Raw genomic sequence first — 17,013 nt, 5'->3', positions numbered from 1 at the left:
TGTGCTTGTTTATTGAGTGTGACAGGTAAATAAGCCACCATGGGACCAAAGAAACTTCCGAGTGCCAGCCCATTGATAATGAAAGCGAGAAATATGATAGAATTCAAGAAAGAGCTTGTAGCAAAGTACAAAAGTGGAATGAGTTGCAAAGTTTTGTGGAGAAATATCACTACCACTCTCTACAAAGGTAGAGGGTGGTATTGACTGTGGTAGAGGGTGATAGTGATGATGGTAGTGATGATGGTAGAGGGTGGTAGTGATGATGGTAGAGGGTGGTAGTGATGATGGTAGAGGGTGGTAGTGATGATGGTAGAGTGTGGTAGTGATGATGGTAGAGGGTGGTAGTGATGATGGTAGAGGATGGTAGTGATGATGGTAGAGGGTGGTAGTGATGGTGGCAGAGGGTGGTAGTGATGGTGGCAGAGGGCGGTAGTGATGGTGGCAGAGGGCGGTAGTGATGGTGGCAGAGGGCATTAGTGATGGTGGCAGAGGGTGGTAGTGATGGTGGCAGAGGGTGGTAGTGATGATGGCAGAGGGTGGTAGTGATGGTGGTAGAGGGTGGTAGTGATGGTGGTAGAGGGTGGTAGTGATGGTGGTAGAGGGTGGTAGTGATGGTGGTAGAGGGTGGTAGTGATGGTGGTAGAGGGTGGTAGTGATGGTGGTAGAGGGTGGTAGTGATGGTGGTAGAGGGTGGTAGTGATGGTGGTAGAGGGTGGTAGTGATGGTGGTAGAGGGTGGTAGTGATGGTGGTAGAGGGTGGTAGTGATGGTGGTAGAGGGTGGTAGTGATGGTGGTAGAGGGTGGTAGTGATGGTGGTAGAGGGTGGTAGTGATGGTGGCAGAGGGTGGTAGTGATGGTGGTAGAGGGTGGTAGTGATGGTGGTAGAGGGTGGTAGTGATGGTGGTAGTGATGATGGTAGTGATGGTGGTAGAGATAACCTCTCCTCCCTCTCCCCTCCTCACTGTCTTTCATACACCAACAATAGTCTTCAATAAAGGTAAAAGTGATATTAAATGTTCATTTATCCATTTCATTAGTCCTTTATATTTATTTCTCATTGTTTTCCATATGTAAAACTATAGTTATTCTCTATAAAATGTATTTTTTGTTAATACTTTTGGGTATCTGGAATGGATTAATTAGATTTACATTATTTCTTATGGGAAATATTGCTTCAGTTTTCGTCAGACTTTCTGGAACGAATTAATGATGAAAACCAAGGTTCCACTATATTTCTTTACCTAAGTTTTTTTATTCTCCTTTATAAATTTATATTTTATACTTATGTACTAAGTTTTAATTTCTTTAGTAATTTGTAGGGTTTCTTTTATAAGTACTGACAATCTTCTCATTCATACTGTCGCTTCTCCACACCAAGGATATCATTATTACCTTCAGAGGGAAAACATTAAACCTATAAGTCATACAGAGCTTAGGAAATGGGAATTCATCAGGTCCAATCCAACGAAAAGGAGGACAAGTCTAATTCAAGGATTACTCAGAGTGGACCCTTGAAGGGCCCACATTTAATTGTTTCCATCGAATGTGGGTCAGAAGCATTGAGAAACTGATTACTTCATTGATTTATGGGAAAAAAGAAAGAAAGAAAGAAAGAAAGAGGGAGAAGAGAGTAGAGAGTAGAGATCTGTCATTTCAGCAGAGCCTTCAACATAGGAGGGATGTGGGTGGCCTTACTGTTATGTACAAGGCCAATATTGTCAAAATACCACACTTGGATCCACTTCGAGGACAGCGTGAAACAAGCTTTTATGCTACAAGACGGGCAGAAAGCAGCAACTTCACTCTGGCTGTACCCTTCTCCAGAACATCACTCCATCTGAGATCATACATACCCAGGATGACTCAAGTATGGAACACATTCGTACAGCATAATGATGTCAACGAGATAAAGTCAGTTGATCAAATGAAAATGCTGGCCCACAGATGGCTCCAACTTCATCCTGTTCCCTACTTGTATGTCTCATAACAATAAAAATGCTTTCAAATGAGCTGATGTAGGTAACAGCTCTTAGCTTGCCAATAAAGTTAGGAATCCTTAACCTGTAAATAGCTTGTCAATAAAGCTAGGGATCCTTAACCTTGTCAAACCCTGTGTAAAAAAAAAAAGAGACAGAGACAGAGAGACAGAGACAGAGACAGAGACAGAGACAGAGACAGAGACAGAGACAGAGACAGAGACAGAGACAGAGAGAGACAGAGACAGAGACAGAGACAGAGACAGAGACAGAGACAGAGACAGAGACAGAGACAGAGACAGAGACAGAGACAGAGAGAGAGAGAGAGAGAGAGAGAGAGAGAGACAGAGACAGAGAGAGAGACAGAGAGAGAGACAGAGAGAGAGACAGAGAGAGAGACAGAGACAGAGACAGAGACAGAGACAGAGACAGAGAGACAGAGAGAGAGACAGAGAGACAGAGAGACAGAGAGACAGAGAGACAGAGAGACAGAGAATGGGATTGTAGAGAAAAAAAAATACATTAGAACATGGTATTTAAGTTTGCTATCCAGAAACTGATAGTCTAGGTTTGATGTCTAATGCTAACATGGTCAAATATGAAATCTAGATAATGTCATGGTTTAGATTTGAAAGTAACTAATGTGGTCTTGATCTGATGTCTTGAAGGGTCTACATCTAATGTTCAATAGTTAACATACAAGGTCCCTAAATTTAATTAAGTAATTTAATAACAGGGCAATGTACTAGAAAGAGGAGCACTACATCACACTACAGTGAAAGGGAAAGCTCAGGAAAGGACATATAAAGGGGATGACCATGCTGACTGCAGGATCACGAACACTGTCATATCAAAAGATCAAATACTCATAAATGAACATTAAAATCAGAATTAACCTGAGTTTAAATGTAGATCCGATAAATCATTTTAAATTTTGCTGATGGTATTATGTTGATATTAGATTCCTTAAACCACATGCACCCAAACATTAAATCCTACCAAGATAAGAACCATGAAACCATATTCTAAAACCTTTTGAGCCCAACATTGTTATAATGCACCAGTACACTACTAGCCAGTGTTATATAAACCTGCTTGTGTAAGCCCAACATTGTTATATTGTACTAGTACACTACTAGCCAGTTATATATCTCTTACAGCTTTAGCCCAAAGTGTTATGTCTCACTGGTTGTATCTCACTCCAACAGCATATCACATCAAAGAAACTTCTTGCCTCCAATCACTATTGTCTAACATACTCACATATGCCTGTACAACAATCAAGCTCTTCACACACAAAATCTCCTTTACTCCCTTCCTCCAACCTTCCCTATGATGACTTCTACCCATCTTTCCCTCCACTTCAGGTTTATACTCCCTCTTAGTCATCCAATTTTACTCCATCCACTCTCTATATCCAAAACACCTTAACCTTACCTCAGCCAACTGAATATACTTTTAGTAATCCCACACCACCTTGTAATCTCCAAACTATGAATTTTCTGCATGATATTTACACCACACACTGCCCTCAGGCACATCTCACCTGCCTTCAGCCTCTTCTACACTGCTATATTTAAACCTTTCAGCAGCCATTACACAGAAGTACGTCATTGAGGCCAGGGTCCCTCATGTAGTTCTATGTCATGAGCACAGCTCACTAAGATAAGCTGTGAGTGGTAAATCTTGGTCTAGATATGAGAGAATAGGTCTGTGCAGTGAGTGTGCACAGTATAAAAAAAAATCCCAGGGATTCTGGGAAACCAGCAAGCCGGACCTGAGTCCTGGAGGTGCCTGTGCTCTGAAGAAGGGGTGTTGATGTTGCAGTATCCTGACTGTAGTGTAGGTATGCCTCTGGCAAGACAGTGATAGAGTGAATGATGAAGAAAGTGTTTCTTCTTTTTCGGGTCACCATGCCTTGGTGGGAAATGGCCAACATATTAATAAAAAAAAAAAAAAACAACACTCTTCACTTTGTTTTACACAATTTCATCTCAGACGCAATTTTCAAGAATAAAACTCCAGTGTTAATCAAAAGTCAACTGCATGTACTTATTCAGCTTGAATGATCAGAATTTGGTTCAAGTTGTTAGCACAGGCCAAAACTGGGTATTGCTCTGCACCTTCCTCCACCGCAGGACCTCAAGTTTATAAAAAACACTTTTGGCTTATGAAGATCTGAGTATAGCAAAAGCCATATTTGCAAATCTCCGCTGATACTTAGATGAAAAATCTTTTCAACACCTTGGTGCCGAATGAAGAGATGGTGAAAAGCATATCAAGACCCCTCAGGAAAGCAGTAGTCTGCCATCAAGAACAGACCTTTTTTTTTTTTTTCATTTTTAGTAATCATTCAAATGACTTCTTCAGCATCCTTGGCTTGGATCAGAGCTTCCTGGAGAAGGATCCTTTGGAATGGTTTTCTGAACCTACATTCTTGGCAGGTTAGGTAGCCATAAGGGAGTTGAAGGTGGCAAGAGGCCTAGGCAGAGTGAGGCATAGCACTGACACAAGAGTACAATATTCAAATCACTGCAAATGAAGTACAGAAAAGGACCTCCCAGCTACCACTGATTACCATTTTTCTTTCCCTAATCTGAAGAGGAGAACAATTCTTCAACAGTTACAATACCTGATTGTTTTACTGTTTACACATATTCACTCTTCATATACAAATTATGTTCACATTCAAAATAGTCAATAACAAGGATTTAAAAAATTAGAGTAAAAATTGTTTTCTGACTACATGAATTACAAGTACCCAAACGAATTCCTTTCAGTTATGATTCCAACAAGTACTTAATAATGACTATTATATATAATCGGATTAGAGCACAATTCTGTCCTAAGGGTTATTATTCAATGTGGAACATTTATATAGGTGCCCCCACAGAAAAATTTTAAGTCAAATAAGAACCACTCTACCAATGAATGCATGATCAGTATCGAGTAAGGAAATTTAATAGCACAGGGAATAACCCAGAATATTTATGAATTCAGGTCCGTAAGTAATAATTTATAATACAGAAGAGAGTATTTATTATTTTAGTTTTGGAAAATTATACTGTGGCATAGTTGCATCTTGTGTGATGAAGAGCAAAGGGACACTTACACACTTGCGTGTACATAAATACACAAGGTCAAGCTCATACATGACACCTGTACCTGAAGCAGCATTACTCAGTCTGAAGACGAATCATATGCAAGCACTCTTCGACCTGCATTCTCATGCGTGATGTATAGTGTGGAGGACTCGATAGGTGTGAGAAAATTTATATCGTAAGTGCATGTCCTATGCTTTTGCTTAATCATAAGATATAGTTCCTGTACACTTCCATATTTCAATATACTGTACTGAACAGCCAAACCCCCAACTTCTGGATGCATAGGGGATGGGGGCATGAGGGGGGCTTACATTCTTGAAGGACCCAGATATCTAGAATCCATGAATAATAAAAAGTTCTGTCTACATAATAAATTTTGTTTAAGATTTGGGCTCATACTGCTACTTGTACTAACCAGAAAGAAAATTACATTTGGGCTTGATGAAACAATTGAGCACACTTTGAAAGAAATTTTATAATTAATTTTGAATTTAGGGGACGTGCATCAAGCCTCCCAAAAAAAATGGACACTATAAAAACAATGCGACCACTCAAAGCTATTTTGGAGTGAATAATTCGGGATTTTCCACATGTACTAATAGATGTCATCTGGGTTTTGTAAAAACTATGCACATTGTGAAAATAAACTACTACTATTATTATCACTTGGTTAAAACTTGGGACAATCAAAACTAACAAATTAGGAAGCCCACAAACTGCAAGTTACACTAGTGTTTTATATGTATATCCCAGACAATTTTTTCCTTACATCTTAGGGCTAAAAACTAAAAATTCTCTACAATATACACTGTCTCAACTTTTATCATGGAAGAGAAAACCTGAAACTCAAAGAAAATTCGCTTTTTGTATAATGTTTTTGTACAAGGTTATCCATGGGGGCAAAGGGGGGATGTATGAGAGTATAGTGGTACCAACACTCTTATATGGGTGTAAAGCATGGGTTGTAAATGCTGCAGCAACAAGGAGGCTGGAGGCAGTGGAGATATCATGTCTAAGGGCAATGTGTGGTGAAAATATTATACAGAGAATTTGAAATGTGGAAATTAGGAGGAGGTGTGGAGTTACTAAAAGTAATATTCAGAGGGCTGAGAAGGAGTTGTTGAGGTGTTTTGGTTATGGAAAGAGTATGGAGCAAAACAGGATGACTTGGAGGGTGTATAAATCTGTAGTGGAGGGGAGGAGGGATAGGGGATGTCCTAGGAAAGGATGGAGGGGGGGGGGGGGGCTTGGACATACAGCAGGCATGTGTGAACGTGTTAGATAGGAGTGAATAGAAACAAAGGGTTTTTGGGACTTGACGCACTGTTTGAGTGTGAGCAGGGTAATATTTTGTGAAGGGATTCAGGGAAACTGGTTAGCCAGACCTGAATCCTGGAGGTGGGAAATACAATGCCTGCACATTAAATAAGGAGGGATTTGGGATATTGGCTGTTTAGAGTGACATCTGAACTGTCATATCAACATGCCTCTACACAGACAGTGATCATTTGTGGATGATGGTGAAAGTATTTCTTTCTTTTCTGGGTCACCCTGCCTTGGTGGGAGACAGCCAGCGTGTTGAAAAAAAAAAAGGTAGAACTACTGTACCTGTATAGGTAAATGCAGAAAAAAAAAAAGACAAATGAATATTTGAAGATCAAAAATAATAGCAGGAAGAAATCCAACCCCTGACCTGTTGTTAGTGTTTATAACATATATAGATACTCAATGTGAGATTATGCAAGATATAAAAACACTTTATCAAAACTTTTGAGAAAAATTCAGAAATAGAAATAGCGAAGCTAGTCAAATTAAACACATAAAAAACAATAAAAAGGTATATTCTACCTATATCTGTGGTGGTGTACTCCCTGTGGGAACTCCCCATCCTTGAAGGAGTGGCCCCATGAGGTGTCTTCCCCAGACATTCAAATGCCTTCAAGTGATTATTAAAGACTTTTGTAGGGTCACCTGAAACATTGGTTAAACATTCTACATGCTGGCTTGACTATCATATAAGTGAAGTATTTGCCATTTGCTTGCAATAAGAAGCACATATGTGGAAAAACAATGAGGAAGTTCAGCAAGTACATGCAAGTGGGAGACATACAGGTAGAAAAAAAAGACAAATGCTATGTATAATATGCATGAGTATAAAAAGACAAAGAAAACTACAGCAAGGGCAATACTAAGGTAAATATAATGGAGTAGAATACGAAGTGGTTCTGCAGTACAAACATAGCCAAAGAAATTAACTATCACATAGGTATTGGGGGCACCATTGGTCTTCCCCAGAGAGGTATTTTCATGGGTAACTAAGGCCCACCCATTTATTATTATATTATTGAAAGGAATCGTATGGAATTCTACTTTTTAACATGGAATAAACTGTAATAATATAATTTGGAAACAACAGTTCAATAATACATAAACCTTATTTCCCAAATGACAACCAGAGGGGTGGAGAGCGCAGAATCTCAAAACAATGCAACATACTCACATGCCACCACAATGAATCTGTAGTATTGCAGTTAAATTACTGTTCAGCAACAAAAAGCAAGATAAATATAAATAATTAGTTTGCATACTAAGCATATGGGAAAGAAGCAAGGATAAACAATGCAGCATGCCACATGATGCTAAGCAATTGAGTCTTCAAATGGAAGCATACTTTTATATGTTGTTGAGGTAGCATCCAGAAATGAACAGTGGGAAAAATTTACAAAATAATAAATACAGCAAAACCATAAGAGAGTAGCCAACATGGGATACAAAATGTAAAATTACAGGAGGAGAATATTCTACTACTGAGTTTGGTAGGAAAATAAGAATTAAGGCAAAAAAACTAACAACCTTATATAAAACTGAAAATATGACCAACTTGAAATAAAAAGACAATTATTGAAATTATATTTACATCACCTTTAACAGACATATTAGATGTTGAGGTTATGATTGCTGCAGGAGATCCCTGGATGTTCCAGTCTAAGGCTTCTGAAGAAAGAAAGGTTTGATCGGATTCTTCATTATCATCCCATCCTCCTTCACTCTCACTGCTGTAGCTCAGGTCATCACTATTAGTTGTTATTCCTGTCCACTCAAATTCTGAGTGCTGGAGATATTATTATCATTTTTATAAATAAACCTCATTAAATGCTTATATATAGTGAATTATATAATTCATAATAATTACGATACCATGTAGTGTATATGCTACTTCGTAAACAAAACTGTATTCCACCATTTTCTCCAAAGTTAAGAAAACAATCTACCCTGAAATGAAAGAAACAATTTATAAATTATTTCATGTTTGAAAATGTGCATTACACTGAGATCTTAATGCAATTCCATCTTATACATATTGGTTATACAAGAAAATAAATGCTTGCACAAATAAATAACATTTTCATCTTTCAGTCTTATAAATACAGCAATATTATTATATAGTCAATTCCCATTATCAACAATTCCTTCTGGGTAAAAAAAAAAAAAGGACAAGATGGTAACTTTCAGATTTGCATTTTGTTTTGAAATGAAAAATTGCTTAACTTATTGGCAATAAAAATAAATGTGACACATACAATAACATCCACAATAAAATTAACAATAAAAAACTGTCAACAGGAATACAACACACCACACACAAAAAACAATACATCATATTAATATTATTTCTAAGGAATTTTGGGTAGTCTATTCTTCAACTGTTATTTAAACAATAAAGCTTTCGGGTAATAATTTCAAATTCTTAGTAAATTATCAATGATCATTTATCCATTTCATGGCTCAGAGAATAGTGACATAGAAAATGAAAGGTAAAGATATTACAGCTATTGCAGGTAACTCTCATCCTTCCACACTGCTCTTTACACTTAGCTACATCACTAAGACCAGCACTGCCACACTCCAACACACGTAGGAAATAAATGGTATAAAATACCGACACAACGGAAATATAAACACATATGAAGTATAATGTGATCCTTTATTGACAATGTTTCGCCCCCACAGTGGGCTTTTACAAGTCACAAATAGATCTGTTTGTGACTTGAAAAAGCCCACTGCGTGGGCAAAACGTTGTCAATAAAGGGTCACATTATACTGCATGTGTGTTTATATTTCCAACACACGTAACAATTATCTAGCTCATTAAAATCCTGAACAAAGCACAAACAACCCTCAGACATAACACAAATCAGATATAATAACCTCCCCTAAGTATTTCAGAAACTACAAATTCAATCTCACTTTTAGAATACAGAATATTCTGCAAATGTTACAACTACTGCAAATTCTTATATTTTAGAGCTAAAGGTCAATAAATAAGCATTAAATAGGTTTAATAATTCACCATGCAATTTTAGTACTTGTCTAAGAAATAACATCGACTCATTTGTAAATTATGCTATTAACCCTTAAATGGTCCAAACATATATATACGTTCTCTCGCATAGCGCCCCAAACGTATACATACGTTTTCTTTGTCATTCATTCAACATTGGCACGATAAGCCTGAGTCACCTAGATATGAGAGAATGGGTGCGCGCACTCACTGTGCGCCATATGAAAAAAATTGGGGACGCCTGGGTACCATATGCTCTTTTTTCCTATTTAAAAAAAAAAAATGAATTTTTTTTTCTCAAAAAATTTGGGGCGCTACGTGAGAGAACGTATATATATGTTTGGACCATTTAAGGGTTAAAATGAGCTGCATTCATTGAAACCTGGATATACAATCTCAGGTACTGAAACCAATCAAATAAAAATAATCAGATAAATTAAAAATTCATACTGTAATACATTCATATAGTAGGTATATACTACATTTAAATTTTGTTAAATCTGAGACTCGGGAGGCCCTCTTAGTGTGTAATTAAAAGAAGCGGTAGAGAGAGCTGGGAGCTATTGCCCTAAGAGATAATACCATAACTAAAGTAACTAACAAGGAACAGGAAAAGTAAAATAAGGAAGAGGGAAGCCCACTGAAATAGTAACTACAAAGTTACTTCAGTTACCATGTGTTATTTAATTGCATATAATTGTGCCAAAGTATAAACAACAAAATTAAGATAAAACTTGTGAAATCCATTTTGCTTTAATAGAAATAAAAAGAAATGTTATCCATTAGATTTTGATATAAGTTCATCCCGGATACCTAGTCATAATTTCACTAATTAACTGAAATAGTGGACAAAGATAAATTACTATAACTTCATATCAGATTGGATAAAGCCCAACAAAAATAATCTCAAAGATCAAAGCATCAAAACTCAAATCTTCAAAAGAAATTCTGCAGGTTTCACAGGCTCAGATCCTTCAAGAGCTGTCCATTTTTGTTCAAAGCACACAAATAGCAGATCCATGAAACACCAGCAATTAGATTAAGCAACAGTGAGCTAAAGATTCCCAACCAAGCAGGCAGTTCAAACTTTACAAAGCTTCACTTGAGGAAAATATATTTTAACAAACAAGAGACATTGGAGCAAAAGTCTGCATCGAGAATACACAATTTAGTCTGAATGAAGAAATATCACAGTTGCAGAGCAAGCATTAACTAGCACATTTGGCTGTGAAGAAATCAACACACTAAAAGCACACTCAGCTAACCCATGCCTATTCTTCACTGATATCAGCAGTATACATTCATGTCCATGACCGAGTCTATTGCATGTCTAACATGTCACTCGCTGGGTCAAAGATGATGCGTCTCTTGCTCTGGTCATTCCAATCTGGACTCTGTCTTATCTTATTTTCCAAGTGTTTATGAAACATGGCAGCTCATGTCAGTAATTACCTTCAACATACCTCCAACCATTTTTCAAATTTCATACTCTACAGCATGGCCTCCTCCCAGACTTCCCACTGACCACTTGATCAGCCCGAGCACTGCTTGAAGCCCCTACAAGCCCCTACTGCCATCAGAACAAGGTTAATCTGGCACTTACAGGAACCTCTCTAGTTTTTTCTTGCAATACTGTACCTCTGTACCACAATATTACTGGTTTATATTTGGGAAACAACACTGTACATTGCTTTGTTGGCAAAGTATACATTCTTTGTGGGCATATACCCTCCCCCTTAAAAAAAAAAATTCTCTCAGTGGAGCCCTCAAAAGTATGAACAGAAACTCTTGACAGGTCACTGTTCATAGGAAAATTAATTAGGGGATACCATGTGATAAAATAAGGGACCTTCACAGTTTTCAGCAAGTATTATTCACAATTATACATGGTGTCTCAAACTGCCTTTGTGAGAGCCCACAAGTTGAACCATTTATGCTAGCTCGGTTCATTTGTCTATACAGCTGAATGTAGAAAAAGACTGAAAGCATTATAAACAACTGGAGAATAGGTATTGTGATACCAACACAGTATAGATGAAGACACATGCACAGTTCAAGACATTTATTAAAGAAAGGTCTTGCAAAGAGTAACTTCTTACAGTTGTAATACAGTCTCTCTGTATAAGGGCTGAAGAAGCCACTTATGGTAAAACATTTCCTCAATAAATGTCTTGAACTGTGTATAGATGTCTTTATCTAAATTTTATTCAGATTACTCAAAAAATTTATGAGCCTGTGTTGTTTATTAGGAAAAAATCTCTATATCTCTATATATATTCTTGTATTTGTTTACATGATGGAAGGATTGCTAGGATCTTTTTTCTCTCTCGTAAATATGCAAGATTTCAGATACATCTTGCTACTTCTACTTACACTTAGGTCACACTACACATGTATGTACACGTTGATGTATACACACTCATCTGAATTTTCTTTGATTTTATCTTAATAGTTCTTGCTCTTATTGTTTTTCCTTTCATATCCATGGGGAAGTGAAATAAGAATCTTTCCTCTGTAAGCCATGTGTGTCGTAAAAGTCAACTAAAATGCCGGGAGCAATAGGCTAGTAACCCCTTTTCCCATACAACTTACTAAAAAGAAAAAGAAGAAAAATGTCAAAGTGGGATGTCTGAATGTGCGTGGATGTTGTGCAAATGATAAGAGATGATAGTGGATGATATGAATGAAAAGAAGCTGGATGTCCTGGCTTTAAGTGAAACAAAGCTGAAGAGGGTGAGAGAGTTTCAGTGGGGATAAATAAATGGAATTAGGTCAGGGGGTTTCTAATAGAGCTAGAGCCAAGGAAGGAGTAGCAATGTTGAAGGATAAGTAATGGCAGGACAAGAGGGAATATAAATGTATAAATTCAAGGATTATGGGGAGTAAAATAAGGGTTGGATGTGAAAAGTGGGTTATAGTAAGGGTTTATGCACCTGGAGAAGAGAGAAGTGTAGAGGAGAGAGAGATTTTGGGAAATATTGAGTGAGTGCATGGGGAGTTTTGAACCAAGAGAGAGTACATGTGGTTGGGAATCTCAATGTTAAAATGGGTAAAAATGTTGTGAAGGGAGTAGTAAGTAAATTTGGGGTGCCAGGGGTAAATGAAAATGGGGAGCCTTTAATTGAACTATGTGCAGAAAAAAAAAGGTCTGGTAATAAGTAATACATATTTTATGAAAAAGAAGATAAATAAGTATACAAGGTATGATATAACACGTAATGAAAGTAGTTTGTAAGATTATGTATTGGTGGATAAAAGGATGATGGGTAGGCTTCAGGATGTACTTGTTTATAGAGGGGCAATGGATATATCAAATCATTATTTAGTCATAGCTACAGTTAGAGTAAGAGATAGATGGGACAGAAGGAAAATAGTAACAGCAAGTAAGAGGTGAAAGTGTACAAACTAAGAGAGGAGGAAGTTAGGGTGAGATATAAGCAACTATTGGCAAGCATGGGTAGTGGGGGGGGGGGGTTGAAGAGGGATGGGATAGTTTTAAAAATGCAGTATTGGAATGTGGGGCAGAAGTTTATGGCTATAGAAGGGTGGGTGTAGGAGGAAAGAGAAGTGATTGGTGGAATGAAGTAAAGGGTGTGATACAAGAGAAAAAGATAACTTATGAGAGGTTTTTACAAAGCAGAAGTGATATAAGAAGAGCAGAGTATATGGAGAGTAAAAGAAAGGTGAAGAGAGTGGTGAGTGTGTGCAAAAGGAGAGCAGATGACAGAGTGGGAGAGGCACTGTCAAGAAATTCTGCTGAAAACCTGAAAAAAATTTAGAGTGAGATAAACAAATTAAGAAAGCCTAGGGAACGAATTGTCAGTTAAAAACAGCAGAGGAGTTGGTAAATGGGGAGCTGGAGGTATTGTGTAGACAGCGGGAATATTCTGAGGAACTTTTAAATGTCAATGAAGAAAGGGAGGCGGTAATTTCATGCACTGGCCAGGGAGGTATAACATCTTTTAGGAATGAAGAAGAGCAGGATGTCAGTGTGGGAGAGGTGCGTGAGGCATTATATAGAATGAAAGTGGGTAAAGCAGCTGGAACTGATGGGATCATAACAGAAGTGTTAAAATCAGGGGGAGATATAGTGTTCGAGTGGTTGGTATTTTTGTTTAATAAATGTATGAAAGAGGGGGAAGATACCTAGGGATTGGCAGAGAGCATGTATAGTTCCTTTATATAAAGGGAAGGGGGACAAGAGAGATTGTAAAAATTACAGGGGAATAAGTTTACTGAGTATACCAGGTAAAGTGTATGGTAGGGTTATTACTGAAATAATTAGAGGTAAGAGAGTAGGATTGCAGAAGAGAAAGGAGGCTTTAGAGTCGGTAAGGGATGTGTAGATCAAGTGTTTACATGAGGTATATATCTTCTTCTTCTTTCAACGTACCAGCCGTATCCCACTGAGGTGGGGTGGCCAAAAAGAAAAAACTGAAGTTTCTCCTTTTAAATTTAGTAATATATACAGGAGAAGAGGTTACTAGCCCCTTGCTCCCGGCATTTTAGTCGCCTCTTACAACACGCATGGCTTACGGAGGAAGAATTCTGTTCCACTTCCCCATGGAGATAAGAGGAAATAAACAAGAATAAGAACTAGAAAGAAAATAGAAGAAAACCCAGAGGGTGTGTATATATGTGCTTGTACATGTATGTGTAGTGTGACCTAAGTGTAAGTAGAAGTAGCAAGACGTACCTGAAATCTTGCATGTTCATGAGACAGAAAAAAGGACACCAGTAATCCTACCATCATGTAAAACAATTACAGGCTTTCGTTTTACACTCACTTGGCAGGACGGTAGTACCTCCCTGGGCGGTTGCTGTCTACCAACCTACTACCTATATATATATATATATATATATATATATTATACATATATATATATATATATATAATGAGGTATATATGTGAACAGTATTTAGATAAAGGTAGGGAAGTTTTCATTGCATTTATGGATTTAGAAAAGGTGGATAGGGTAGCAATGTGGCAGATGCTGCAAGTGTATGGAATAGGTAGTAAGTTACTAAATGCTGTAAAGAGTTTTCATGAAGATAGTGAGGCTCAGGTTAGGGTGTGTAGGAGAGAGGGAGATTACTTCTTGGTAAAAGTAGGTCTTAGACAGGGATGTGTAATGTCACCATGATTGGTTAATATATTCACAGATGGGGTTGTAAAAGAAGTAAATGATAGGGTGTTGGGGAGAGGGGTGGGATTAAATTATGGAGAGCTGACACAGTTACTTTTTGCTGATGATACTGTGCTTTTGGGAGATTCTAAAGAAAAGTTGCAAAGGTTAGTAGACGAGTTTGGGAGGGTGTGTAAAGGTAGAAAGTTGAGAATGAACAAAGATAAGAGTAAGGTGATGAGGGTATCATACGATTTAGATAAAGAAAAATTGGATATCACATTGGAGACAGGGAGTATGGAAGAAATAAATGTTTTCAGATATTTGGGAGTTGGTATGTCAGCAGATAGGTTTATAAATGATGAAGTTAACCATAGAACTGATGAAGGAAAAAAGGTGAGTGGTGCGTTGAGGAGTCTGTGTTGACAAAAAACGTTATCCATGGAGGCAAAGAAGGGAATGTACAAAAGTATAGTGGTACCAACACTCTTATATAGGTGTGAAGCTTGAGTTGTAAATGCTGCAGCGAGGAGGCAGTTGAAGGCAGTGGAAATGTCCTGTCTAAGTGCAATGTGTGGTGTAAATATTATGCAGAGAATTCAGAGTGTGGAAGTTAGGAGAAGGTGTGGAGTTACTAAAAGTATTAGTCAGAGGGCTGAAGAGGGGTTATTGAGGTGGTTTGGTCATTTAGAGAGAATGGAACAAAGTAGAATGACTTGGAGAGCATATAAATCTGTAGGGGAAGGTAGGTGGGGTAGGGGTTGTCATTGAAAAGGTTGGAGGGAGGGGGTAAAGGTGGTTTTGTGGGCGAGGGGCTTGGACTTCCAGCAAGCATGCATGAGTGTGTTAGATAGAAGTGAATGGAGACGAATGGTTTTTGGGATCTGACAAGCTGTTGGAGTGTGAGCAGGGTAATATTTCGTGAAGGGACTCAGGGAAACAGGTTAGCTGGACTTGAGTCCTGGAAATGGGAAGTACAATGCCTGCACTTTAAAGGAGGGGTTTGGGATATTGGCAGTTAGGAGGGACTTCTAAACTGTCGTCTGAGCACCTCTGCAAAGACAGTGATTATGTTTGAGTGATGGTGAAAATGTTGAATGATGATGAAAGTATTTTTCTTTCTTTTTGAGTTTTTCTTTATTTTTGGGTCACCCTGCCTTGGTGGGAAACGGCTGATGTGTTAAAAAAAAAAATCTCTATACATTATGAACCTCAAGGGATGATTTATCCTGTATCTTTCAGGATTTCTGATTTTACATTTTAAATATCACCAGCTTGAGCACCTTCCTCCATTTTGTGCCACATTTGTGAGAGAATGTGACAAGTGAGAATGTCTACTGTCTTTACAGCCAATGCTCTATGGTGGAAACCATATTTCCATGGCTTCTGAGACCATAACCTAGATCTGATATACGTATATATACTGTTTTATGCAGACTTTAGTTTGTACTAGGTAGTAGGTTGGTAGACAGCAACCCCCCAGGGAGGTACTACCGTCCTGCCAAGTGAGTGTGAAACAGAAGCCTGTAATTGTTTTACATGATGATAGGATTGCTTATGTTCTTTTTCTGTCTCATAAACATGCAAGATTTCAGGTACATCTTTTTATATCTACTTACACTTAGGTCACACTTTACATACACAGACAAGCATATTATTTTTTTTTTTATTATTATCACACCGGCCGATTCCCACCAAGGCAGGGTGGCCCGAAAAAGAAAAACTTTCACCATCATTCACTCCATCACTGTCTTGCCAGAAGGGTGCTATACTATAGTTTTTAAACTGCAACATATATACTCCCCCTCCAGAGTGAGGCACTGATATTATATCTCAGGACTCAAGTCCGGCCTGCATATAGAATCCTTCATAAATGTTACTGCTATATAACAGCACGTCAGTATTAAAAACCATTTGTCTCCATTCCTCCTCATATACATCTACGCATGCCTGCTGGAAGTCAGCCCCTACTACAAAACCTCCTTTACCTATATATTCCTAGAAGACCCTACCCACTCCTTATTCCACTACAGACGATATATCTTGAAGTCATTCTGTTGCTCCATTCTCTCTACATGTCGAACCACCTATAATAACCCTTCCTCAGCCCTCTGGACACAGTTTTAGTATATATATACCTCCTCTAACTTCCATACAGTATTCTCTGCATATATTCTACATATATGCCCTCAGTTACATATACATCTCCACTATAGCCTTCTCCTCGATGCACATTATACCCATATATACCCATATATAGTTGGTAAATAATATACTCTATATTCCCCTCTTTTGCCTCCAAGGACAAAGTTCTTTGTCTCCCACAGACTCCTAAGGTACAAGGTCACTCTTTTCCCCCCTCATCAATTCAGGGATAGATTTCACCTCATTTCTTTCACAGACATCCTGCTTACACCAGGTCTCCCAAATATCTTGATACCGTTCAACTCCTCCATACTCTCTCC

General features: G+C 38.0%; 1 protein-coding gene and 1 long non-coding RNA gene across 6 annotated transcripts in view; one reads left to right on the top strand and one right to left on the bottom strand.

Moving 5' to 3' along the window:
- Positions 1 to 17,013, bottom strand: part of phtf (putative homeodomain transcription factor) — a 134,254-nt gene that overhangs the window by 65,866 nt on the left and 51,375 nt on the right. For 4 of the 5 annotated variants that reach the window (XM_070084802.1, XM_070084800.1, XM_070084799.1 and 1 more), the window contains 2 exons: positions 8,003 to 8,192; positions 6,929 to 7,051 (listed from right to left, as the gene is read on the bottom strand). In XM_070084802.1, the coding sequence (XP_069940903.1) occupies positions 6,929 to 7,051; positions 8,003 to 8,192 (313 nt within the window). The remainder of the gene's footprint in view (positions 1 to 6,928; positions 7,052 to 8,002; positions 8,193 to 17,013) is intronic. The other variant, XM_070084801.1, reaches the window with a different exon arrangement.
- On the top strand, positions 13,609 to 14,376 carry LOC138852674 (uncharacterized). The gene is made up of 2 exons (XR_011391984.1): positions 13,609 to 13,786; positions 14,323 to 14,376. It is a non-coding gene; the product is annotated as an uncharacterized lncRNA (long non-coding RNA).

Source organism: Cherax quadricarinatus, chromosome 14, assembly GCF_038502225.1.
Source record: "Cherax quadricarinatus isolate ZL_2023a chromosome 14, ASM3850222v1, whole genome shotgun sequence".
Classification (NCBI taxonomy): Eukaryota; Metazoa; Arthropoda; class Malacostraca; order Decapoda; family Parastacidae; genus Cherax; species Cherax quadricarinatus.
Note: the sequence above shows the minus strand (reverse complement) of the source record. Positions and strands in the feature narration are given on the sequence as shown.